The sequence below is a fragment of the Callithrix jacchus genome, chromosome 2 (genome assembly GCF_049354715.1).
Source record: "Callithrix jacchus isolate 240 chromosome 2, calJac240_pri, whole genome shotgun sequence".
NCBI classification, from domain to species: domain Eukaryota; kingdom Metazoa; phylum Chordata; class Mammalia; order Primates; family Cebidae; genus Callithrix; species Callithrix jacchus.
This window is the reverse complement of record NC_133503.1, coordinates 13,107,592-13,127,393: the sequence shown is the minus strand read 5'-3', so window position 1 is coordinate 13,127,393 and position 19,802 is coordinate 13,107,592. Positions and strand designations below refer to the sequence as shown.

Below are 19,802 nucleotides of genomic sequence, written 5' to 3'. Positions count from 1 at the left end.
GGCAGGGGCAGGCAGCACAAGCAGCTCCAGGTCTCAGGTGCTGCAGAGCTGATGGTGTCTGAAGCCATCACGTTGCTGTCCACTCCCTGCTCCCAAGAGCCTACCCGGTTGTTGGAACTGGGAAGTCCCAGCCCACCTTCTGGAACAACTCTTTGCACAGATGCTCTTGGCTACCCCACTGGGATCCCCTGTCTACTAAACTTAACCCCGTCCTGAGGCAGCAGGTTCCTCCTGACCCTCGAAAGCTTCCCACCCATCTCCCTTTGACCTGAAGCCAGCCCCTCCTCTCTTCCTGCTGTTTACCTCCTGGGTCTGGGCTCATTTGTCCTTTCCCCCCGATTTTCTACTCCTTGCACGTCTTCCTCAGTAATAGAGACATTCCCTTTGTCCACACCCCACACCTCCTGTCTCACTTCCTGTACTTTCAAGTATTTGGAAGAGGTCATTTGGAAGAATTCCTCCTCCTTGGCCTAGCCTGGCCTAGGTCCGGAGAGAAGGCAGTAGAAAGTTGAAGTGATGGCCAGGCGCAGTGGCTACGCCTATAATCCCAGCACTTTGGGAGGCCGAGGCAAGTGGATCACAAGATCAGGAGTTTGAGACCAGCCTGACCAAGATGGTAAGCCATCGTCTCTACTAAAAATATAAAAATTAGCTGGGCACAGAGATGGGTGCCTGTAATCTCAGCTACTTGGGAGGCTGAGGCACAAAAACTGCTTGAACCCAGGAGGTGGAGGTTGCAGTGACCCAAGATCGCACCACTGCACTCCAGCCTGGGTCACAGAATGAGACTCTGTCTTAAAAAAAAAAAAAAAAATTTTTAAAGTGGAAAATGAGCTAGCAGGGGTGGTCAGGCAGGGGGTGAGCAATGAGGGCTCCTGAGCTGAGGAAGCAGGGGCTGGGGGTTGATGGGAGATAGGGAATCCTCAGAAGGTCCTCAAGATGCTCCCTCACTGGATAGAGTGGAATTCCCGACAACATTACTTGAGGCCTGGGTGATGGCCTCTGCCCCTCACTACTGCTCCTTCTTCTTAGGTCAATATTTATGTGTCCTAGACCTAGAGAGGTCCCAGGACGCTCCACTGTCCCGCCTTCCCCACCGCCCGCCCCACTGGCCAGTCCCCACGCCCACACACCCGAAGCTGCCCCATCTGGCGCTGATCATCCTGCTGCTGCCGCTGCCGCCGCCACTGCTGCTCTGCAAAATTCAGCTGCTGCTTCTGTCTTGAGGACCCCACCGCCTTTCCTCTAGGCCATGCTGCCTACAGCCACAGCCTCCCTCCTGGGGCCCCTCCTCACTGTCTGTGCCCTGCTGCCTTTTGCCCAGGGCCAGACCCCCAACTATACCAGGTAGGTCTCTTGGCATCTTCCAGACAGCTCCAGTGAACTTCAGACTCCCAATTCCTGGGGGGTTATGCCTGGGCATAATTTGGGTTCTGTGGCTGACACACCACTCCCCAGATTCCCCACCACCTCACCCTTCTCTGGCCCCCAACTGCTCCACATCTGCTGTAAGACCTTGGTCTACCACAGGCCATCACTGCTCCCATTCCCCCACTTTCGCCCTCTGGTCTCTTAAGTCTCCCACCCATCCAGATCCTTGGCTCCCCATAGAACCCAAGAGAGAGCCCCGTTCCTGAACTTGCCTGGTAGCTGGAATCCAGGAAGGAATTAGAGAGGTATTGTAGGGGGAGGAGGGGGCAGCGAGTGGAGACGTGGGAGTCAGATTCTGAAGTAGTTAGGAACAGGGGCAGGGCTAAGGTAAGGAGCTTGGGGAGCCTGGCCTCCAGGCTCACTGTGAGGGCCATCACCACTGCCGCTCCCTCCCCCCCATCGCCTCGTGGCTGTGTCCACATCTGGAAGTAGTTAGGCGGCTCCTGTCCCCGGACTGCCAGGCAGAATGAGGGGGGGAGTCAGGAAGGGGGGCCGAGGAGGATTCCGGGAATTCCTGTTGGGGTGGGGGTGGGGTTGCAGGGATGGTCAAGTTACCAGGCCCACTTTTCCCTTATCTTCTGTTGGAGTCTGGGACACCCCAGCCCTATCCTGGCTGGTGGAAGCTGCCCAGGTCTCACAAGGCTTTCCATTTCGTTCTCTGGCTTCCCTCCCTGGAGTTTCATTCTCATGACTCCATCCCCTCTCATTCCCACCTTTCCCTGATTTTTTTTTAAGACGGAGTCTTGAAGTCTTGCTCTGTTGCTCAAGCAGGAGTGGTGAGTGGCGCAATCTCAGCTCACTGCAACCTCCACCTCCCAGGTTCAAGCAATTCTTCCAACCTTAGCCTCCTGAGTAGCTGGGACTACAGGTGTGCACCACCACACCGGGCTAGTTTTCGTATTTTTAGCCAAGCACAGTGGTTCACGCCTGTAATCCCAGGACTTTGGGAGGCTGAGACAGGTGGATCACCTGAGGTCGGAGTTTGAGACCATCCTGACCAACGTGGCAAAACCCCGTCTCTACTAAAAATACAAAAAATTAATCAGGTGTGGTGGCAGGTGCCTGTAGTCTCAGCTACTCAGGAGGCTGAGGCAGAAGAATTGCTTGAACCCAGCAGGTGGAGGTTGCAGTGAGCCGACTGCACTCCAGCCTGGGTGACAGAGTGAGACTCTGTCTCCAAAAACAAATTGTATTTTTAGTAAGAGATGGGGTTTCACCATGTTGGCCAGGATGGACTTGAACTCCTGACCTCAGGTGATCTGCTCACCTCAGCCTCCCAAAGTGCTGAGATTATAGGCGTGATCCACCGTGCCTGGCCCTGCCCAGGTCTCTTAAGGCCTTTCCATTTCGTTCCCTGGCTTCCCTCCCTGGAGTTTCATCCTCATCACCCCATTCCCATCTTGCCATTGCTCCCCCATCATCCCACCGGTCCCTGCTCTCTTCTGACCTTTCTTCTGTTCTCCAGACCTGTGTTCCTGTGCGGAGGGGATGTGAAAGGGGAATCAGGTTACGTGGCAAGTGAGGGGTTCCCCAACCTCTACCCACCTAATAAGGAGTGCATCTGGACCATAACGGTGAGAAGCCTCTCTGGGCACTATCCCTTGTCAAAGGGGCAAAGGCCTGACTGTGAAGGGACCCCCACCTCCCCCAGCACCACCTTCTCAACCTGGGGCAGCTTCCTTCCCTCTGTCACTGAAGGCATCATTCCCAAGCAACAAACACTCTCTTAATCACTCCCTCAAATTCTCATTCTCCAGCCCCTAACCCTCTCTCATCTTCCAAAGCCTCAGCTCCTGTCCCCTGCACAGGCCACCAGCAGAGCTGCAGAGACCAGGCCCTCTGCCCTGCACTCACATGCAGGTCCCTTCCTGTTCAGTCCGTTTCTGCAAGAAACGCTTGGGCAGGGGAGCTACCCTCTGGCTGGGTTGTGTGGAGCCTGACTCTGTGGGTCCCCACCTCTGTCCCCGATATCAGGTCCCCGAGGGCCAGACAGTGTCCCTCTCATTCCGGGTCTTCGACCTGGAGCTACACCCTGCCTGCCGCTACGATGCTCTGGAGGTCTTCGCTGGGTCTGGGACTTCGGGCCAGCGGCTCGGACGCTTTTGCGGGACCTTCCGGCCTGCGCCCCTAGTCGCCCCCGGCAACCAGGTGACCCTGAGGATGACGGCAGACGAGGGCACAGGAGGACGAGGATTCCTGCTCTGGTACAGCGGGCGGGCCACCTCGGGCACTGGTGAGACCTCCCTCACCTCCGCTTTCCCCCCTCCAGGCCCCGCCCCGGGCGCAGCCCTGCCCCAGCCCTAACCTCCGCCCTGCCCACCCCGCGCCCCAGCGCCTAGGGCCCCTTACCTCCCTGACCCATTCTCCTCACTAACTGCCCCTTCAGTCCCTCCTCCCCGTCTTCTCTCCCCCCCTCCCGCACCCACCCATCCCCTCTTCCAGGGCCCCCCCCAGGCGCGAGGCGGAAATGGGTCACGGACCCGCGGGTGGAATGGGCGGCCTGGGGTTACTGGGACGGTGAGTAAATGCCCGCCCCCGTCCGCAATCGGGCGCCCTACACGGGCGCGAGGGGGCACCCCAGGGCTGGGGGACTAGGTTCCTCCGACCCGGGGGGGCTCCCTCTACACCCAGACCTGGGCTCCCGATTGCGGTCCCATCACCCACTCCTGGCGGCAGAAATTTCCCTTGCAATGTTTCAGGCGGGGATCTCCTCAAAGGGGGCCTCGGGGGCTGTGTCCCAAGTCGAGGACACCCTCTTCTTCAGCCTGAAAGGGTACTGTGCTGCCGGGCCGGGGAGATGGGATCTCCTAGGGGAAGAGGCGCGGTGCGGCCGCGGGTCGGGGAGGGGCCAGAAGGGGGCGTCCAGCCAGTTCCTCCTACCGCTTCCACCGCCCGCCTGTGCGCCCTGCGGCCCCAAATTTCCCCGAGCCGCGCTCCTCCCGGCCACTCTCTGCTAACCTGCCCCCATCTTACCTCCCCTTCTTCTCGTCACCTCATCCTGAGCCCCACATTCAAGCTGCCTGTCGGGGCTCCCAGCCGGGAGCTCTCCTAGAGCTGACCGAGGGTCTCCACCCCCCCCCACCCCGCTCCTCTCTCCCCTCCTCAGAGCACCAATTTTGCGGGGGGCGGCTGGAGAAGGCCCAGGGAACCCTGACCACGCCCAACTGGCCCGAGTCCGATTACCCCCCGGGCATCAGCTGTTCCTGGCACATCATCGCGCCCCGGGACCAGGTACCGACCCTCCTCCCCGGGCTGCCCTCGGGGACCCAGACGGCGCCCTCCGGCTTGCAGCCAGCAAAGATTTATTGAACTGCGCTTGCGCTGGTGGGATCCCCAAACTGCCCCAGACCCTGCATGCATGCAAACAAAAATATAAAAATTGCAACTGAGACAAGTCTCCGGAGAGGGAGGTACAGGGTGCTGGTATAACACGCGGCTCTGTCCCTGTGAGTGCGCCAGGACTTGACCTTGCCAACGACGACGACCGACGCCCCTGCAGGGTCCCTTGGGTGTGTGGTCTTCCTTGCTGTGGTGTGAACGCCCTCAGGAGGGGGCCCAGGGGACGCGGGAGGTGGGAATGGGGGCTGCTGCAGGCAGCCAGTAGGAGGTGAGGTGCCGGCGCCGAGGGGTGTCCCGGCGCCGAGGGGTGTCCCGCCGCACAGCCCCCGCCTCCGTCCGCCACCAGGTCATCGCGCTAACCTTCGAGAAGTTTGACCTGGAGCCGGACACCTACTGCCGCTACGACTCGGTCAGCGTGTTCAACGGAGCCGTGAGCGACGACGCCCGGAGGCTGGGGAAGTTCTGCGGCGACGCGGTCCCGGGGTGAGGGGCGGGACCAGGGTGGACGGCGAATCCCGGTGAGAGAGTGGAGGGCGGGGATCGCGCACGCGGCTGTTTGGAGGGGGCGGGGCTTTGGGCTCCAAACCGGCGAGGGGAGCAGGTTCGAGGCCAGGCGAAGAGGAGGTTTGGCCCTGGAGCTGGGGTCTGCGGATAGAGAGGCGAGTCGGGCTCTGCGAAGTTGGGATGAAGTTAAAAGGTTACCGGACCAGGCGTAGTGGCTTATGCCTGTAATCATAGCCCTTTGGGAGGATGAAGCGGGAGGATCGACGGAACTTAGGAGTTCGAAACAAGCCTGGGCAACATGGCGCAACCCTGTCTCTACTAAAAATACAAAATAATTAGCTGGGCGTGGTGGTGTGCCTGTAGTTCCAGCAACTTGGGGAGCTGAGGCAAAGGATTGCTTAAATCCAGGAGGCTGAGGCTGCAGTGAGCCTAGATCGAGCCACTGCACTCAAGCCTGGGAGACAAAGTGAGACCCTGTCTCAACAAACAAGGTCACGGGGCTGGGTAGGGAGTGTGATGCACACCCTCTCCTGACATGCTCGGTGGCCACCTGCAGCTCCATCTCCTCCGAAGGGAATGAACTCCTTGTCCAGTTTGTCTCAGATCTCAGCGTCACCGCTGACGGCTTCTCAGCCTCCTACAAGACCCTGCCTCGGGGCGCTGCCAAAGAAGGGCCAGGCCCCAGCCCCAAACCGGGAACTGAGCCCAAAGTCAAGCCACCTCTCAAGCCCCAACCTCCAGAGAAAACTCCCATTGCCCCTGGTGAGTCTGGGATGGGAGAGAAGGGGAAACAGACGAAAGGACCCATTTCAAAAAGTTCTGATGTGCTGGGGCTCATGCCTATAATCTCAGCATTTTGGGAGGCCCAGGCAGGAGGATCGATTAAGTCTGGGAGTTCAAAACAAAAAAGTAGGACAGGCTGGTGGCTCACACCTGTAATCCCAGCATTTTAGGAGGCCAAGGTGGGCGGATGACCTGAGGTCAGGAGTTTGAAACCAGCCTGGCCAACATGGTGAAACCCCATTTCTACTAAAAATACAAAATTCTTTGTCGCTAGGGCTGAAGTGCAGTGGCTCGCGCTGAGCTCACTGCAACCTCCACCTACTGGGTTCAAGCGATGCTCCTGCCTCAGCTTTCTGAGTGGCTGGAACTACAGGTTCCTGCCACCACGCCTGGCTAATTTTTTTGTATTTTTAGTAGAGACGGGGTTTCACTATGTTGGCCAGGCTGGTCTCAAACTCTTGACCTCGTGATCCACCCACCTCAGCCTCCCAAAGAGCTGGGATTATAGGTGTGAGCAAAAAATTAGCCAGGCATGGTGGTGCACACCTGTAATCCCAAACAACTTGGGAGGCTGAGGCAGGAGAATCAATTGAACCTGGGAGGCAGAGGTTGCAGTGAGCCGAGATTGCACCTGGGCAACTGAGTGAGACTGTCTCAAAAAAAAAAAGAAAAAAAAAATTAGCCAGGTGTGTGGTCATAGCTACTTGTGAGGCTGAGGTGGGAGGATCACTTGAGCTGGGGAGGTTGAGGCTTCAGTGAGCCATGACAGTGCTGCTGCATTCCAGCCTGGGCAACAGAGCAAGACTCCATCTTACACAAACAAACAATTTCTTCCTTGGCTACATTCACTTACTGATTCATCTGGTACTCACTGGTGCCTCCTTCCTGCCAATGGCCCTTACTGGGTGCTGGGACCAGAAGCCGACAGAGCTCTGAATAGTTCAAAGTCAGTGAGACTGTTATGGGGACAATGCTCCCTCCTACCTGCTGAACAGGTCACCCTCCACCACCTTCCTCCTAGATGCACCCACTGTCACCTGCCCAAAGCAGTGCCGCCGGACAGGCACGTTGCAGAGCAACTTCTGTGCCAGCAGCCTGGGTAAGAACACCCCCGCACCCCGGTCCAGCTCCTCAAACCACATTCTGGTTTCAGTCCTGCCATCTGGAACCTCCCATCTCATCTCTCACTCCCATTCTCCCACAGTGGTGACTGCAACAGTGAAGTCCATGGTTCGGGGCCCAGGAGAGGGCCTCACAGTCACTGTTAGTCTTATTGGTGCTTATAAAACTGGAGGACTGGACCTACCTTCTCCACCCACTGGTGCCTCCCTGAAGTTTTACGTGCCTTGCAAGCAGTGCCCCCCCATGAAGAAAGGTAACAGAGATGTGGGGAAATGGGGATGGGGCGAGCTAAGTCACAGTGAAATGATCAAGGTGTGGAATCTGAGTGAGAGGGTGTGCTGACAGGTGTCAAGAATATGAGATCTTAACCCCTCCTTCCCCTCCCTGTTCCAGGAGCCAGTTATCTGCTGATGGGCCAGGTGGAAGAGAACAGAGGTCCCGTCCTTCCTCCAGAGAGCTTTGTGGTTCTCCACCGGCCCAACCAGGACCAGATCCTCACCAACCTAAGCAAGAGGAAGTGCCTCTCCCAACCTGTGCAGGCTGCCGAGTCCCCGGCCTGAGACACAGGCCGGCCCCGGCCCCCAGCCCTTAGGCCTTCTTTCTTATGCAAATAAATGTTTCTTAACTGAGGAAGGGGTCAGATCTCCATGTTTACGGTATTGGGTCCATCTTGAGGATTTCTATTCATTCATTCATTCAACACATATTTACTATACAGAATAATCTTTTAAGAATGTACCAGGTGTAGTGACTCACAACTGTAGTCAGGACTTTGGGAGGCTGAGTCAGGAGGACTGCAGAGCTCAGGAGTTCAAAACCAGCCTGGGCAACATGGTAAAACCCCCTCGCTACAAAAAATACACAAATTAGCCAGACGTGGTGGTGCACACCTGTAGTCCCAGCTACTTAGGCTGAGGAGGGAGGATTGCTTGATCCTGGGGAGGTAGAAACTGCAGTGAGCTGTGATCATGCCACTGTACTCCACCCGAGAAACAGAGTAAGAACCTGTCTCAAAAAAAAAAAATGATGTAAGTCACAGGCCAGGTGCAATGGCTGATACCTGTAATCCCAGCACTTTCTTTTTTGAGACAGAGTCTTGCTCTGTCACCAGGCGCCAGGCTGCAGTGGAGTTGTGCGATCTCGGCTCACTGCAACCTCAGCCTCCTGGGTTCAAGCAATTCTCCTGCCTCAGATTCCTGAGTAGCTGGGACTACAGGCACCTGCCACCATGCCTAGCTAATTTTTATATTGTTTAGTAGAGACGAGGGCCAGGATGGTCTCGATCTCTTGAACTCGTGATCTGCCCGCCTCGGCCTCCCAAAGTGCTGGGATTACAGGCGTTGAGCCACCATGCCCAACTGATATGTCACATCTTGTCCTTTACTCAAAACTTTCCTGTAGTTTCCCAAGTCTTACCAAGGGTTCAAGACTGTACATCATCTGCATTCTCTCTCCTGCCTCGTAGCTTCATGTCTACCGTCTCCAATGTACCATCGGTTCCAGTCATATTGGCAGCTTGTTGCTCATTTCTAGTGCACTTCTGTTTTAGGCTTTTGCTGTTTCCTCTACCCAGAATTCTCTCCCATAGATATATCTCACGGCTCACTTCCTACATCCAGTCAGATCTCTGTGCTCAAAACTCATCCTAGTCACTCATTCATTTGCTCATTCCAAATGGCAGGCATTGTCATAAGTGCTAAAGATACAACAGAAAACTAAACAAAGTCCCTGCTCTTGTGAAAAGGAAAGAACATTCTACTGGAGGAGAGAGAAACAATAAAATAGGAGGCCAAGTATCACTATAAGTGATATAAAAAAAAAACAAATGCGATTTGCTGGGTGTGGAGGTGCGTACCTGTGGCCCCAGCTACTCAGAGGGCTGAGGCAGGAGGATTGCTTGAGCCCAATCAAGCAGGTGGAGGCTGCAGTGAGCTATGACTGAACCACTGCCCTCCAGCCTGGGTGACAGAGCAAGACCGTCTCCAGGGGAAAACAAAACAAAACAAAACAAAAACGCACAGGGGGATTCTATGTAAGATGTTCAGAGGAGACTTTCAGAAAAGATCGATTTTGTCTTTGCTCCATTGCTAACAGGGTGCCCTAAGATAAGATTCTTCACCTTATCCAGGCTGTAAAAGGAGTTGAAGATTGAATGCATTTAAAGTGGCAGGGTTTAGCAAATCCTTTTTGAAAATATATAATTACTGGAACAACGTGGGTTTGAAATTAGCAAATCTTAATTCCCTGTGCAAATGTGAGTGATTTCCCACGTCCCTTACAGGAAAGTAAACAGGAGGCGAGACTCAGGCTGGAGTCCCAGATGGATGGAACCTCCAACCAGTGCCATACAAAACAGACTTTGAGCCTGGGGGAGGGACAGTGGCTCATGCACTCTCGGAGGCTTAAGTGGGAGGATCGCTTGAGCCCAGGAGTTCCAGACCAGCCTGCACAACATAGCGAGATTGTCTCTACAAAAAGTTACAAAACTTAGCCAGGCATGGTGGTGCACGCCTGTAATCCCAGCTACTCGGGAGGCTGAGGCAGGAGACTAGCTTGAACCCAGGAGTTGGGGGCTGCAGTGAGCAATGACCACACCATTGCACTCCAGCCTGGACAACAGAGTGAGACTCTCTAAAAAAGCAAAAAAGAGGCTGGGCATGGTGGCTCACGCCTGTTATCTCAGCATTTTGGGAGGCTGAGGAGAGTACGGTCAGGAGTTCGAGACCAGCCTGACCAACAAGGCGAAACCGTGTCTCTACTAAAAATACAAAGAATTAGCCGGGCGTGGTTGCGCACGCTTGTAATCCCAGCTACTCGGGAGGCGGAGACGGGAGAATCGCTTGAACCTGGGAGGCGGAGGTTGCAGTGAGTTGAGATCCGTGCCATTGCACTCTAGTCTGGGCGACAGAGCGAGACTTAAGTCTCGAAAAAAAAAAAAGCAGAAAAGAAAATAGGCTTTGATTCCTGCAGACGCTTTTAAGGTAGCCTGGAACTGAAGAGGAGGAAAAGAACGTCCAGGTGGCAGATTGACTTGGAGGGTATCAGAATAGGGAGAAGAAACAAAGCCCAGTTCGAAGCCCCGCCCCCGTTTCTCTGAATTACTTCAGGGCTCGAGTTCGAGCCAGTAAAATTGTTACGTCACCGGAACCCAGCCAATCGCAGACGACAGTAGGAGGGCGTTCTATTTGGGCTTTCAGCGCACCAATCGGCGTATAGTTATGGCGGAAACAAAGATGCTCTGGCCAATAACAGAAGTCGTACGGCGGAAGTGCAGAAAGGGACTCTCGGAAACATGGCATCCTTAGTCTGACCACAAGCTGACCGGCAGGTGCTTCGAATACAAGGCGGACATCCTAGCGCGAGCGGCCGTTACTAGGCAGAAGCTCGATCGGGCCCGTGTCCGAGACGCAAACACAGGTCTCCCGGGAAGCAGGAAGCGTCAGAGGTTGCTCCGCAGGCGGCCGCTGCAGTGGGCGGAGTCTGGCCGCAGAGAGGAGGCAGGCGTCCGGGAACGCCCGGAAGAGGCGAGGCCAGCGGCGGGGCGGGGCTTATGAAGATCGCGAGCCGGGCCTGAGGAGAAGGCCGGGTTGGGAATTGCGAGGGGCCGGGTTTAGCGGGGTGGGCGTGGCTGTCGAGGTGGGGCTTCTCGGGTCCAAAGGAACCTGGGGCAGAGCTGGAAGAGGGAAGGGCTTGGGGGCCCAGGGCCTGGATCTGCGGGAGCCCCATCCAGCGGGGTTTCGAGGCGGCAGCGGCGGCGTCAGTCCAGGCCCTGCCCCGGGTGCTCATCTTGTCCCCTTTCACCCCTCACGCCCCCCAGCTCTCGACTCCAGGCCCTGTCCCCTGAGCTCTGCCCTCGGATGTCCAACCGCCCAGAGCCTGCATGCGCCGTGGGGCGCCCCAGGACCAGGAGCTGGTGGGTCCGGGGCCCCCTGGGCGGGGGTCCCGGGGCGCCCCTCCTCCCTTGGGACCCGTTGTCCCGGTCCTGGTCTTTCCCCCGGATCTAGTATTCAGGGCGGACCAGCGGAGCGGACCCCGACAGCTGCTGACCCTCTATAACCCCACAGGAACAGCGCTTCGCTTCCGAGGTAAAGGGATCGGCGCCTCGTGCAAGGGGTCTGGGGGCTGGCGGCCGGACATTGGGGGGCTGTGTTGGCTGGAGGAGTCAGATGGGTAGGGTCGGACGTCCAGCTTTGGCGGATTGGGAAAGTCATGTCCAGCCTCCGGGGCAGAAGGTAGAGGGGACCCAAATGACCCACATGGCAAGGATTGTCTGTGTGTGTCTCTATCCCCAGTCCTGTGCACAGCACCTGCCAAATACACGGTGTTTGACGCAGAGGGATATGTGAAGCCTCAGTCTTGCATTGACATGTGAGTGAGCTGGGAGGGTGGGGATGCTGATGGAAGCCAGGGGTCGCTGCCACCTGTTGTCTTAGGTCTGAGACCTTGCCCTCTTGTTTTCCCTGCCCTCTGTCTGTGCCCCTAAGGGACAGACTTCTGGGGGGAGACCCGGATTTCCTTGGATTACTGTCTCTCACTCACTTCACCCCAATGGGCTTCTGTCTTACCTTGGGACCAGTGTGATTCGCCACGTGGCACCCATTCCCAGCCACTATGATGTCCAGGACCGCTTCCGCATTGAGCTGTCTGAGGAAGGAGCTGAGGGCCGAGTGGTGGGACGCAAGGACATTACTTCGGTTCTGAGAGCCCCGGCGTACCCCCTTGAGCTTCAGGGACAGCCAGACCCAACGCCCCACCCAGGGCCTCCTACTGGGACACCACCACCTACAGCCAGACACTTCCAGGAGCGTGAGTTGGGAAATAGGGATCTTGAGTTCTGTAGGGAGGGAGGAAGTAGCATTTCCCTAGAGATGAGCTAAATTGGATTTGAAGAAGTCTCCTGGTTCAGTCTTTTGCCTTTTGGTGGAAGCATTCCTAGGAGTTGAGATTTTATATCAGATGAGGGGGGAAAAAAGACTTTGCAAGTTTCCTGGTTTCCGACTTCTACTTAGAGGGAAAAGTTCTTCCTTGACTCTAACTGCAGTACTTCCTATCACGTGGTAGCTCAGTTCAGTTCAATAAGAAACCTGTATTGAGCAATTAACCCTGTACCAAGTTGCGTGCTGGGTATGGAAGGAAGAGAGGTCCCTACCTGTCAGGTAGGTCCACAGAAAAGAGAAAATGAATGCTGAGAGACTGGAGAAGAGAGTTTCTTCTTTCGAGACAGAGTTTCATGCTTGTTGCCCAGGCTGAAGTGGAATGGCAGGATCTCAGCTCACCACAACCTCCTCTTCACAGGTTCAAGCAATTCTCCTGCCTCAGCCTCCTGAGAAGCTGGGATTATAGGAATGCACCACCATGCCCGGCTAATTCTGTAGTTTTAGTAGAGATGGGGTTTCTCCGTGTTCATCAGGCTGGTCTCAAACTCCCAACCTCAGGTGATCCTCCTGACTCAGCCTTCCAAAGTGTTGGGATTACAGGTGTGAGCCACTGCGCCTGGCCTGAGAGTTTCTTGTGGTGGTGGGGACAGAGTCTCTGGGAAGAAGACACTTGCAGTGTAGCCCTGAAGGGCAATATAAAATAGATATAGGGCGCAGTGGCTCACACCTGTAATCCAAGTGCTTTGGGAGGCTAAGGTGGGCAGATCACCTGAGGCCAGGAATTCAAGACCAGCCTGGCCAACATGGTGAAACCTGGTCTTTACTATACGTGGTGGCCCACACCTGTAATCTAAGCTACTTGGGAGGCTAAGGCAGGAGAAATACTTGAATCCAGGAGGTGGAGGCTGCAGTGAGTCGGGATCATGTGGCTGCACTCCAGCCTGGGCAAGACAGAGCGAGACTCTGTCTCAAAAAAAAGTAGATGTAGATACAGGGTGTGGTGGCTCATGCCTATAATCCCAGTGCTTTGGGAGGCTGAGGTGGTGGGAGGATTGCTTGAGACCAAGAGTTCAGGATCAGCTTGGGTGGGCAACATAGCGAGACCCTCTACAAACAATTTAAAAATTAGCCAGGCATGGTAGCATGAACCCATAGTCCCAGCTACTCAGGAGGCTGAGGCAGGAGAATCACTTGAGGCCAGGAGTTCCAGACCAGCCTGGGCAACATAGTGAGACTCCATGTCTACAAAAAATAAAAAATGGCCGGGCGCGGTGGCTCTCACCTGTACTCCCAGCACTTTGGGAGGCTAAGGCAGGCGGATCACAAGGTCAGGAGATCGAGACTAGCCTGGATGACATGGTGAAACCCTGTCTCTACTAAAAATACAAAAATTAGCTGGGCATCATGGCTCATGCCTGTAATCCCAGCTACTTGGGGGGCTGAGGCAGGAGAATCGCTTGAATCCAGGAGGCAGAGGTTGCAGTGAGCCAAGATTGTGCCATTGTACTCCAGCCTGGGCAACAAGAGCAAAAACACTGCCTCAAAAAAAAAAAAATAATAATAATAAATAAAAATAAAAAATAATTAAAAAATAAAAAGGAGATACATCTCCCGTGTTCAGGCTTCTCCCTGGAGGACCTGGGCTGGGCAGGAGTTGGGGCTGCAGCATCTGACAAGTCTTGTTTCTCAGACCCCCGCCAGCAACTGGCCACCAGCTCCTTCCTCCTCTTCTTGCTGACGGGGATTGTCTCTGTGGCCTTCCTGCTGCTCCCACTCCAGGATGAGCTTGGCAGCCAACTGCCTCAAGTCCTGCACGTCTCCCTGGGACAAAAGTTGGTGGCCGCCTACGTCTTGGGTGAGGACACTAGTGGCCAGAGATCCAGGCCCCAGGAAAAAGGGAGAAGGGACGGGAGGAAAGCTAACAGAGCCCCAGGGCTGCTCATGTGACCCTGTTCTTTCTTTGTCCCCTCTCCAGGCCTCCTCACCATGGTGTTCCTCCGTACCTGAGCTCCCTGCTCAACCCCCAGCCCACCCCACCCTCCCTGGGCAGGGTCTTGAGGCAGCCACTGTGATGCTCATACCTTACCTTGCCTCCTACCCTCTTCTCTTTCCTGCCTACTCTCCTTTCCTCTCCCCCTAAAAAATACCCAGGGATTTGTACTCATTTTCCAAGTCAAATAAAATAAATTTTTAAAATGAAAATGAGAGATACAGGGTGCTTGCCCCTGTCTTCCCACTTCTTTCTGAGTACTCGAGACCTCCTCCAGTTCCTCCTGCCCCTGTCCCAGGGGACCTGGGCCCGTGGGGCAGTGATGAGGCCCAGAGAGGATTTAGAAGACCTGGGTCACTCCTGGTGCTTGCATGGAAAAGCTGTGACAATGAGCAAGTCATTTAATTTCTCTGAGCTGCAGGTCCTACATACAGAAGGAGGGACTGGGCAAGTTGACTCAAGATACGCTTCAGCCCTGGAATAAGATCTTTTCTTGTTTGTTTGTTTGATTTTGTTGTCGTTGGAATAAGATCTTGTCCCTAAGCCAATGTACCCAACCTAAAAAGAAATGAACAAAAATACCACCTAATCCTGCCTGTGGTGGAACTCCTGTTTTGTCATCTGGAGGCAACAAAGCCTCTTGCCAGGGTTGCCTGGGTGTTTACAACCCCTAGAATCCTTTTCTGCCTTTTGGACCCTCTGTTTTCCTCTGTTTCTTCTTTAAGACTTCAACTCCTTTGGCCAGGTGTGGTGGCTCAGGTAATCACAGCACTTCGGGAGGCTGAGGCAGGTGGATCACTTAAGGCCAGGAGTTCGAGACCAGCCTGGCCAACATGGTGAAACTGTCTCTACTAAAAATACAAAAATTAGCTGGACATGGTAGTGGGCACCTGTAATCCCAGCTACTCGGGAGGCTGAGGTAAGAGAATTGTTTTAACTTGGGAGGCAGAGGCTAAAGTGAGCCAAGATTGTGTCACTGTACTCCAACCTGGGAAACAGAGCAAGACTCCAGCAAAAAAAAAAAAGACTTTGCCTGACACAACCTCACCTTACCAGGCAAAAAGCTAGGGCACAGGAAAAGAATAACATTCACAAAACCCAGGGAGAGTGGTTCCGCTCAGTGGCTCACATCTGTAATCCCAGTGCTTTGAGAGGTGAAGGTGGGAGGATCACTTGAGCTAAATAGTTCAAGACCGGCCTGGACAACATAGCAAGACCCTTCTACAAAAAAATTAAAATGAAGAGTGAGAGCCAGTGACACTGGGCAGATGGTTGACTGGGAACAAAGATCAGTAAGATAATATTAAGACAGGCGCACAGTCTTCAGCCCCAATTTCTACATGTATCAGAAGATGGAGGTCCTCTTTCCTTGCCTAATGCAGCCATGGTTGTTGGTCCCAAGAAGCATTTGAAGTGGGTAGCAGCTCCAAAGCATTGGATGCTGGATAAATGGACCAGTGTGCTTGCTCCTCGTCCATCCGCCAGTCCCCACAAGTTGAGAGAGTATCCCCATCATCAATTTCCTAAGGAACAGACGTAAGTATGCCCTGACGGGAGATGAAGTAAAGATTTGCATGTGGTGGTTCATTAAGATCAAGGGCAAGGTTTGAGCTGATATAACCTACCCTGCCAGATTCATGGATGTCATCCGCATTGACAAGACCGGAGAGAATTTCCGTTTGATCTGTGACACCAAGGGTCGCTTTGCCATACATCTTATTACACCTGAGGAGGCCAAGTACAAGTTGTGCAAAGTGAGAAAAATCTTGGTGGGCACAAAAGGAATCCCTTATCTGGTGACCCATGATGCTCGCACCATCCGCTACCCTGACCCCCTCATCGAGGTGAATGATACCACTCAGATTGTTTTGGAAACTGGCAAGATTACTGATTTCATCAAGTTTGACACCGGTAACCTGTGTATGGTGACTTGAGGTGCTACTCTGGGAAGAATTGGTATCATTATCGACAGGTAAGTCTCATAGGATCCAGAGAGGAGCACCCTGGATCTTTTGATGTGGTTCACAGGAAAGATGCTAATGGCAACAGCTTTGCCACTTGACTTTTCAGCATTTTTGTTATTGACAAGGGAAGCAAACCATGGATTTCTCTTCCCTTAGGAAAGGGTATTTGCCTCACCAATGCTGAAGACAGAGACTAAAGACTGGTTGCCAAACAGAGCAGTGGGTGAAATGGTCCCTGGGTGACATGTTAAATCTTTGTACGTAATTAAAAATAATGTGTCCAGGCGCGGTAGCTCACGCCTGTAATCCCAATACTTTGGGAGGCTGAGGTGGGCAGATCACCTGAGGTCGAGGGTTCGAGACCAGCCTGACCTACTTGGAGAAACGCCGTCTCCATTAAAATTACAAAATTAGCTGGGCATGGTGATGCATGCCTGCAATCTCAGCTACTTTGGGAGGCTGAGACAGGAGAACTGCTTGAACCCGGGCAGAGGCAGAGATTGTGGTGAACCCAGATCATGCCATTCCACTCCAACCTGGGCAACAAGAGTGGAACTCTGTCTCCAAAACAAAAAAGTAGTGCATAATTAATAGCAACAACAAAAACAAAAGACAGACCTAGTCTGTCACAGCACTGGAAGGTTATCAGTTGTTCCAGCTTTACCTTAGGGGCATTTGGACCTACCCCACTGCCCTGGGAGTCTTCTCCCTCTCATACCCAGAGCTGGCCCCAGTGGAGTGTGGCCCTGATATTGCATGGAGAATGACTGTGTAGTTTGTGTCCAGGAGTCTGGGGACAGCTCTTGCCACAGCCTGGGAAACCCCTTTGCCAAATGACATATGTATGAAGGATAACCATTCACACCTGGATGCACCCAGGTCCCCAAAAGGAATTTCAGATGCCACGTAGGTTAATGGTTCTGTGAGTACTTGTGAAAAGACCTTGTTACTGGTGTGGTCAAGAAGGCTTTCTGAGGGGCTGGGTACAGGGGCTCATGCCTGTAATCCCAGTGCTTGGAGAGGCCCGAGCAGCAGAAGAGTTTGAGGCCAGAAGTTCAACATTAGCCTGGACAATATGGAAAGATCCTGTCTCTAAAAATTTTTTTTCTTTTTTTTTTTTGAGATGGAGTCTTGCTCTGTCGCCCAGGCTGGAGTGCAGTGGTGCAATCTCTGCTCACTGCAACCTCCACCTCCCAGGTTCATGCGATTCTGCCTCAGCCTCCCTTGTAGTTGGGACTACAGATGTGCACCACCATGCCTGGCTTATTTTTATATTATTAGCAGAGACAGGGTTTTGCCATGCTGGCCAGGCCGATCTCAAACTCCTGACCTTGGGCCTGCCTCGGCCTCCCAAAATGCTGGGATTACAGGCGTGAGCCACCAGCCCAGCAGAAAAGTTTTTTAATTAGCTGGGCATGGTGGCTCACACTTGCAGTCCCAGCTACTCAGGAGGCTGTGGTGGGAGGATCTCTCAAGCCCAGGAGTTTGAGGCTGCAATAAGCTATGATTGCAGCACTGCAGACGTGCCTGAGCCACATATGGAGACTCTGTCTACAAAACACAAACTTAGCTGGGCATGGTGGCTCCCATCTGCAGTCCCAACTACTCTGGAGGCTGAAGAAGGATCTATCGCTTGAGCCTAGGAGTTGGAGGCTGCAGTGAGCCATGATCACATTAGTGGGCCACAGAGCAAGACCCTGACTCAAAAAATAAAAAGATTCTTTTTTAAAAAAACTTAAATTCAGGCCGGGCGCGGTGGCTCACGCCTGTAATCCCAGCACTTGGGAGGCTGAGGTGGGTGGATCACGAGGTCAAGAGATCGAGACCATCCTGGTCAACATGGTGAAACCCCGTCTCTACTAAAAATACAAAAAATTAGCTGGCCATGGTGGCACGTGCCTGTAATCCCAGCTGCTCAGGAGGCTGAGGCAGGAGAATTGCCTGAACCCAGGAGGCGGAGGTTGCGGTGAGCCAAGATTGCTCCATTGCACTCCAGCCTGGGTAACAAGTGCAAAATTCCGTCTCAAAAAAGAAGAAAAGAAAAAACCTAAATGCAAATTAAAAATTTCCCATAAGTAAGGAAACAAACAAAAAGATCCTTAATTTACCCATGTCAAGATCACATCTGCAATGTGTGTTTTGAGGACATCATTCATAGGTTTCAGGGATTAGGATGTGGACATCTTTGTCCAGATCATTATTCTGTCTACCACAGGGAGCAACGGACAGAGGGAAAAAGGGTTGAGAAGGTGTTTTGGGACACTTGTCTGGACTGTATGTCAGGGAAGCAAATGGCTCAGGAGGTTTCTGACTCTAATTCAGGGTTCTGAGAACCCAACAAGTCAAGCTTAGGGGGCTGAGGAGGGGACAGTTTCATCCTGAAACCCAGGGCCCTGTGGCATCCCAAGCCTTAGACCAAGAGGCTTTTACTTCCCCGTGTCTTGAAGAGCTGTCAAGACCACAGCCTCCTGAGGCTGTGATTAAAGGTACATGGTGCCAGCAGCACTTAGAATTCCCCACCTAGGGTAGCTTACACTTCAGTGTCTCTACCCTCACTGGACAACGACTGGTAAAAGGGGATCCTGAAGAACGTTCCAGGCAGGGCCAATCTCATGTGTGTCACCACTGTTGCAGTCTTACAGGGCCCCACGCTCAGGAAGGGGCTCTGTGCTTAGGGTTTAATACTCCGAGGTGGTCATTTTGAAATTCTTTCTCTCCCACTCTGTCTGTCACCCACGCTGGAGTGCAGTGGCACAATCGTGGCTCACTGTAACTTCCCAGGCTCAAGTGATTCTTCTATCTCAGCCCCCTGGAGTAGCTGGGACTACAGGTGTGTGCCACCACACCCGGCTAATTTTTTAACTTTTTATAGAGGTAAGGTTTCTGCATATTGCCCAGGCTGCTCTGGAACTCCTGTGCTCAAGCAATCTGCCTTCCTTGGCTTCCCAAAGTACTGGGATTACAGGCGTGAGCCACTGCGCCGGCCTTGAAATTCTTAATAATTTTTTTTTTTCTCCAAGACAGAGTCTTGCTCTGTCGCCTAGACTAGAGTGCAATGGTACAATCTCGGCTCACTGCAACCTCTGCCTCCCGAGTTCAAGCATGAATTTATGTTTTGCAAGTGTGTCCCCATGCCCAAGGGAGTGCAACATTAAATAGCAAATAAAAGAATACCAAAACAGGTTGAGAAATTGTAGCAAACAAAAACAAAACAAAAGCTTTTTTTTTTTTTTGACGGAGTCTCACTCTCACTTTTTTTTTTTTTGACGGAGTGCACTGGCACGATCTCAGCTCACTGCAACCTCTGCCTCCCAGGTTTGAGCGATTCTCTGCCTCAGCCTCCTGAGTAGCTGGGACTACAGGTACACATTACCATGCCCAGTTAAAGTTTTTCACTATTTGTAGAGACAGGGTCTCACTATGTTGTCCCAGCTGGTCTTGAACTCCCGGCTTTGAATGACTTTTCCACCTCAGCCTCCCAAAGCACTGTGATTATAGGCATGAGCCACCAAGCTCAGCTTGTTTCTGTTTTTGAACAAGGGTACTGCATTTTCATTTTGCAGCAGGACTTGCAAATTATGCAGTCATTACTCATCATAGGATAAGATATGGGTTGGGTGTGGTGGCTCACACCTGTAATCCCAGCACTTTGGGAGGTCAAGGCGGGCAGATCACCTGAGCTCAGGAGTTTGAGACCACCCTGGGCAACATGGTGAAACCCCCATCTCTATTAAAATACAAAAAAATTTAGCTGGGCTTGGTGACTTGTGCCTGTAGTCCCAGCTACTCAGG

The 19,802-nt window shown here is 53.4% G+C and overlaps 3 protein-coding genes across 6 annotated transcripts; all 3 read left to right on the top strand.

Moving 5' to 3' along the window:
- The first annotated feature begins 1,160 nt into the window (after positions 1–1,160).
- Positions 1,161–7,808, top strand: PCOLCE (procollagen C-endopeptidase enhancer). The gene is made up of 9 exons (XM_035281170.3): positions 1,161–1,347; positions 2,897–3,005; positions 3,406–3,664; positions 4,538–4,662; positions 5,117–5,253; positions 5,831–6,036; positions 7,079–7,156; positions 7,262–7,432; positions 7,573–7,808. Exons 1-9 carry the CDS (start codon positions 1,253–1,255, stop codon positions 7,737–7,739), a joined length of 1,347 nt encoding a protein of 448 aa, XP_035137061.1. The 5' UTR covers positions 1,161–1,252; the 3' UTR covers positions 7,740–7,808.
- A 2,635-nt stretch (positions 7,809–10,443) lies between these two features.
- Positions 10,444–14,258, top strand: MOSPD3 (motile sperm domain containing 3). Of its 4 annotated transcripts, none has more exons than XM_035281101.3 (6): positions 10,444–10,676; positions 10,997–11,264; positions 11,472–11,547; positions 11,756–11,985; positions 13,747–13,911; positions 14,032–14,258. In XM_035281101.3, the coding sequence occupies exons 2-6, from the start codon at positions 11,060–11,062 to the stop codon at positions 14,061–14,063; spliced, it is 708 nt and encodes a 235-aa protein (XP_035136992.1). In that variant the 5' UTR covers positions 10,444–10,676; positions 10,997–11,059; the 3' UTR covers positions 14,064–14,258. The 4 variants fall into 4 exon arrangements, 3 of the variants coding, with proteins under 3 accessions (XP_035136992.1, XP_008980753.1, XP_008980752.1); XM_008982505.5 differs by having other exon boundaries at positions 10,444–10,703; XM_008982504.5 differs by lacking the exon at positions 10,444–10,676 and adding an exon at positions 10,706–10,765.
- Positions 14,259–15,430: 1,172 nt separating this feature from the next.
- On the top strand, positions 15,431–16,296 carry LOC144580256 (small ribosomal subunit protein eS4-like). The gene is made up of 2 exons (XM_078356266.1): positions 15,431–15,582; positions 15,680–16,296. Exons 1-2 carry the CDS (start codon positions 15,431–15,433, stop codon positions 15,978–15,980), a joined length of 453 nt encoding a protein of 150 aa, XP_078212392.1. The 3' UTR covers positions 15,981–16,296.
- Positions 16,297–19,802: the final 3,506 nt, after the last annotated feature.